A 5535-nucleotide genomic window follows, 5' to 3' on the forward strand; every position below is an offset into this window, starting at 1 on the left:
TCTGTGAACTATGGTGTATAGTTTTCACGGTAACACTTTATTTTAGGGTATTTTAACTAGTTGCTTATTAGCATGCATATTACTAGAATATTAGCTGCTTATTAGTAATTAATAAGCACATATTAATGCCTTATTCTGCATGACCTTATATTCTACATTCTTAATCCTACCCAATACCTAAACTTAACAACTAACTTACTAACTATTAATAAGCAGTAAATTAGGAGTTTATTGAGGGAAAAGTCATAATTGATAGTGAATACATGTTCCCTATACTAAAGTGTTACCGTTTTCACATAAATGGAAAAAAAAATGTATTGCTATGTTATGAGAGCTTGAATTAATTATTGAATTAGCATACAATTTAAGAGTGTAACGGTTTCATAGCATGACATAGCTTATCAAACCTGATGTGGCCAGCTGAAACACTGCAGATCTTGATAGATAAGGGCTGGGTGCTAATTGGTTGTAAATACAGAGGCGGAGAGAACCTTTAAACGTAGCTAATTATCAACCTTAAAAAAAACTTCTTGAGAGGGTTTAGTAGTTGTCTTCAGTTCTTGAACAATAGCAGCATTTTGGAGTTTTTTGGGTTTTGTGGTACTTTGGGTCACTAGTCTTTTGTGTGCATTGGCACAAAGTCAACAAGCCTTCCAATGGCCTGGCAACAAACTTCTTTGAGTTTCGAGGCGAAACAGCCAGCACCTCAGACAGATCCTCTTCAGAAGTGCAATGTGGAAGACTATGAGAAGGTGCAGTGTGGAGAGCCTGGCATTTCTTCTGCAAACTGTAATGCTATAAACTGCTGTTTTGATGGACAGCAGTGCTATTATGGCAAAGCAGGTAAGCATCTTATGGTAGGAGATTTCACTTAAGACTAAGTGATTTGTAACCCCACTGACAAATCTCAAACCTGTAGTTATATTTAGAACTAGCATTTGTTCTCAACGTGGTAAAATCCTCATGCCGACTTGCTTTCTTTATGCTCTGAACATTTGGAAATAGAAGTAGCTTCCCACAACTTTACCACTTTAAAAATTTGCATTTAAAATAAAAAGGAATGTGTGGTCTAGTAACTTTCATATGGTATGTCTTGACTTTTCAAAGTCTTGATTTAAGTTTAAGCTCTTCCTCACTTTTGGCAGTGACTGTCCAGTGTACAAGAGATAGGCAATTTGTAGTTGTGGCAATGAGAGATGCAACTCTTCCACAACTGAGCTTGGAGTCTATCAGTCTTTTGGGAGGAAGTGATCCTCCTTGTGGTCCTGTTGGCACTACTGTAGCTTTTGCCATCTACCAGTTCCCTGTCACTGCTTGTGGCACTATGATGGTTGGTATGTGAAGTTTATGTAGCACTTATCTACTTTGTAAAATTTGTAACTTTAATTTCCCTGCAGATGGACGGTGACTTTCTAGTCTATGAAAATCGTGATACTTTATCACGAATGTCTTCTACCTATAAAGTAGGTATTGGACCTCTAGGCTCCATCACAAGGGACAGCCATTATGAGTGAGTAATTACACTTTAATTTGTGCCATGACTCTTTGTTCAAGTCTTCTAACTTGGGAGTCTTCCCTTTCAGGCTCCTCTTCCAGTGTAGATATTTTGGCACCAGTGTTTAAGCCCTGGTTGTTGAAGTCCACACTGTTCCTGATCCTCAGAGCCTGCCCCAGTGGGATGATCTTGTGAATGGGTAACTGCTTAAGTGACCTTGTACTGTAATTCTGCTGGCTAGAGTTGTTTTATGATTTGCTGTTGTGCAGTTGTCCCTACCAGGATGATCGTTACCTGACCACTTTGATCCCTGTGGATGGGTCTTCAGGCCTGCAGCTTCCAACCCACTACAAACAGTTCACACTCAAAATGTTCACATTTGTGGAACCTACATCTCTAGCTCCCTTGATGGAGACTGTATTTCCTCTTACCTTGTGTTTGTCGTTTTCTATATCTAAAATGTGTTCTCTACTAGATCTTCATTCATTGCAGTACATCAGTTTGCTCCCCAACTGCAGCAGACTCTTGTGTTCAGAGTTGCAACAGGAATAGTGAGTGCTGCTTATTTCTATTTGATAGTCTATGGCGTACTTGAGCCCTTTTCTGACTTCCCTCTCTTTCACAGGGAGAGCTGCTGGGACACTAGAAGCAGATGGTATCCGTGCAGTTGTCTCCAGTGAAGTTATCCTTAGTTTCTAAGTTTTCTCTGACTCATCTTGCAATAAACTCTTCTAGATTTTGAAACCTGTCTCTGGATTATTGTAGTTCTTTAAACATACTGAATTGTCAGTCTTCTAATAAAAGCTGAGTGCTCATTTGTCTTTTCCTCTAGCATGGTCAATTGGTTTTTCCCACAAAACTGGTCTTGTAATATTTTGCATTAATATGGGCTTTTTTCTTCATACACTCTGGTGTGGTCAATGTTACCACCTCACCCCAATCTGACTGAAGATGTTAGTTATTACTAATCAGGCTTTCCAAAAGATGTTCTCCCTGTACTTTGTCTAGAGTGGTCCAGAGCTTTGAGAGTCTTCACTACAAACACAATTTCATAGATTGTCTCTATACCTCTTTAAACAAGTGGCAAATGTGACTCCACTGTGCAACATGGTTTGAAGGAAAGTGGCAAGTGCTCTAAATGTAGCAATTTACATTTGCCATATTGTGGGTTTGTTTAGGGTAGAGCAGAAACGGTGGCTTGTCTTTTCTTCATTCAAGGTGTAACACTTAACACTCAAATTACCAGGCTTTGTCTCTGACTCCTCAGCATTTCATGAGGACCTTGATAATTTTGCGCCCAACAGCGCAAATACAGAGCACCAATTCACAATCAGTGGATAATTCTGTCATTTCCTCTCAAATTAAGTATTGAAAATGGCTATTTATAAAGTTACAATCAGCTAAAGGGAAATGCTTGCTGTTTTGTGAACAGCTCGGGTTGTCCTCTGTGGCATCCTCTGAATGAATCCAGGCACAGTTTAAGTTTTACTTCTAGCAATGCATGTTTTATTCTGTGGCTCATGCTGGTTTAATTGCAGCACCCTCAGAACTGACAGCCAGCAAGCATCTGGTGGCAAAAGTTTCGCTTTTAGATTTTAATCCCTTTGTGCTGGTTGCATCTGCTTTATTATTTGTTGACAAACACTGTTGTTTGCATGTCCAGGGATCCCTGGTCTTTTCCTGAAGGTGGCATTTCTTACTGTGAGAGTGATAATCTGACAGTCTCCTAGTTCTCTGACTTCTAATGTGAAAGGAAGTAAACTGGTGGTGCTTTTATGGAACAATCTGTGCCAAATGCAGATCATTAAGTCATTCATTAGCCCTCTAGTATTTTATGCATGATCATCTGCTGAAAAACCCTGACAAGAACTATAAAGGTTGTTATGGTTTCTAGTCATCAGTTTTGTGTAAAATTCAGTTTTGAGTTGGAATTTGAATTGATTTGGCCATACGCCACAAGAGGTTGAACTAGAATAACAGGATTGTTCTGTCTATCTGTTTGTCGTTCTGTCTATCTGTCTGTCGCTTGTTCGATTGATCAGGATAGCCAAGCCAACATTATTTCCATTTAAAAAGGTTATTTGAATTTCAATTAATATTAATTCTACTTCCTTGTAATTAAATTTGAATTGAAATTCTGTATACTGTCTGATACCTCAGGAATTTAAAAGGAATTCTCAGTTCAATTCTGAATGGTGCACAACCCTGATAGACATAAATAGACAAGATGATTGAATAGGGTGGGTATGTCAGCATTCTAAAATGATGCATATGTCATATGTGGGAACTGCAAATCATCTTACTCTCTGCTCTTAGTATGAGCCACTTGGGAATTAAGCGTAAAATAAAAATATCATAGTTAGATGTACTGCTATAATGAATCTGGGAAACAGGCTCCAGAGAGAATTATGAAGGTTAAAGCTGCTGGCAGTTATTTGATTTTACCATTTTAAATAGTGATGCATTACATGTTTGCTTGCAAATATATACTGTTTTCCAAACTTTCTGTTTTTCAGTGTCTTACAAATACTTTTACCGCTAATCAGTTTAGAAACGCAGTCACTGCATGGTAAAATATTCACTCATTATTTCTTTGCAAATATTCATTTGCATTTTTATGAACCATTTTCTAGATTTATACATCAGAAGTCACAGTTTTATCTATCATTCAGGATCACGCATCTGCTCAAAGGTGTAAATATGATTGAATAACTAGCTTACCCAGAAAGGCCAGGCATAACAAACTTTTAATGGTACCCCTAACAGTGTTATTAGGAAAACACTGGCTATTTAGAGCATCAGGGGAGCTGAGCCTGCCAGTTCACATTGTTTCTATTTTAACCTGAACAATAATGAGACATTGAAACTGGAACCAATAAAAAATGATTAGCTTCCTTGCCAGCGCTAATTGTGTTGCGACTAATTTTGTGATGCGCCGACAGTGTAATATTATACACTGAGGAAATTACCAGTAATTAACTGAAGGCAATACAGGAGGTTATTTTAAACAAATATTGTTGGAAAATGCAACAAGCCTTTCAATCAGGTTTGTCTTGATATTTTTCTTTCAGTGCAGCCTCTCTTTTCCGGGTTAGCTGAGAGTTTCCTTGAAATCAAGCATGGAGAATAATGGAGCCTAAGATCAAAGACTGGGAGTTTTAAGGCTCAGCTATAGCACTGGCATGAAAATGGGAATTCGTAGAAAAGCAGACCTCATTATAAACAACCATCCTATCTGTGAAAGCGCTGGGTGTGCCGTAGTCAGTGTGATGGAATACATTGGCGTTCCCCAAAGACATTTGCAGTGCATCAAACTGCACGTGACACTGCAGCGGCTTTGCAATAAAGCAGATGCAGGACTGTGGCCACTACTATGATGGCCAGCTGGCCTGGTCATACACTTTGTACTGAGAATACAGGCATTTATATGTCTCATGGCAGCTGAAAAGACCAAGTTAGGCCAGAATACAAGTTCAATGGTTCAGACTGGTGTATGCTGGTTAGTGCTGGCCTGTCATGTGCCTGTTGATGTCCACTGATGCTCACAGATAGCTTTTTCTAGGTATTATAGGTGAGGTTTAGCTGGAAAAGCTGGTTGTGTTAATTAAAAATCAACATGGGAACATCAGCAAAACAACAACCTTTTATAAAGACCAGGAAAAAAAGAAGAAAAAAAAAAAACAGCCAGTCTTTTCAGCAGGAGTACTCTCAATGGTCATGAAAAGATAAAGTGAAATAAGTGATGTGAAATCGAATGTAGACTTTTGATTGGATGAAAGGGTGACATTTCCCCTCTCTGTGAATTAAAGGTCTTGAGTACTATTTAAAGTTTTCTGCTTTTCACCTGCTCATCACTTTTGTCGATCAACAAGCCATTTCACACTGTTAAAATTACACAGTTTTCATTAAATTGTTGGAGATCAGCTTCTTCTCTTCAGTTTCAGCTGAGTCTTTTCACAGGCAGATCTGTTTGTATTAAATCAGTGACATGCAGCTATTTGCTTCAAACAAAATTTTGATAATTGTGTCCGATAATTGCA

General features: G+C 38.4%; 1 protein-coding gene across 1 annotated transcript; it reads left to right on the forward strand.

Moving 5' to 3' along the window:
• Positions 1 to 656: 656 nt before the first annotated feature.
• Positions 657 to 2268, forward strand: zp2l1 (zona pellucida glycoprotein 2, like 1). Its single transcript, XM_051906075.1, is given in 7 exon segments — positions 657 to 843; positions 1146 to 1330; positions 1398 to 1510; positions 1545 to 1694; positions 1765 to 1912; positions 1971 to 2046; positions 2261 to 2268. Coding segments are annotated over 7 exon segments (867 nt in total).
• Positions 2269 to 5535: the final 3267 nt, after the last annotated feature.

Source organism: Ctenopharyngodon idella, chromosome 9 (genome assembly GCF_019924925.1).
Source record: "Ctenopharyngodon idella isolate HZGC_01 chromosome 9, HZGC01, whole genome shotgun sequence".
In the NCBI taxonomy this organism is placed as follows: domain Eukaryota; kingdom Metazoa; phylum Chordata; class Actinopteri; order Cypriniformes; family Xenocyprididae; genus Ctenopharyngodon; species Ctenopharyngodon idella.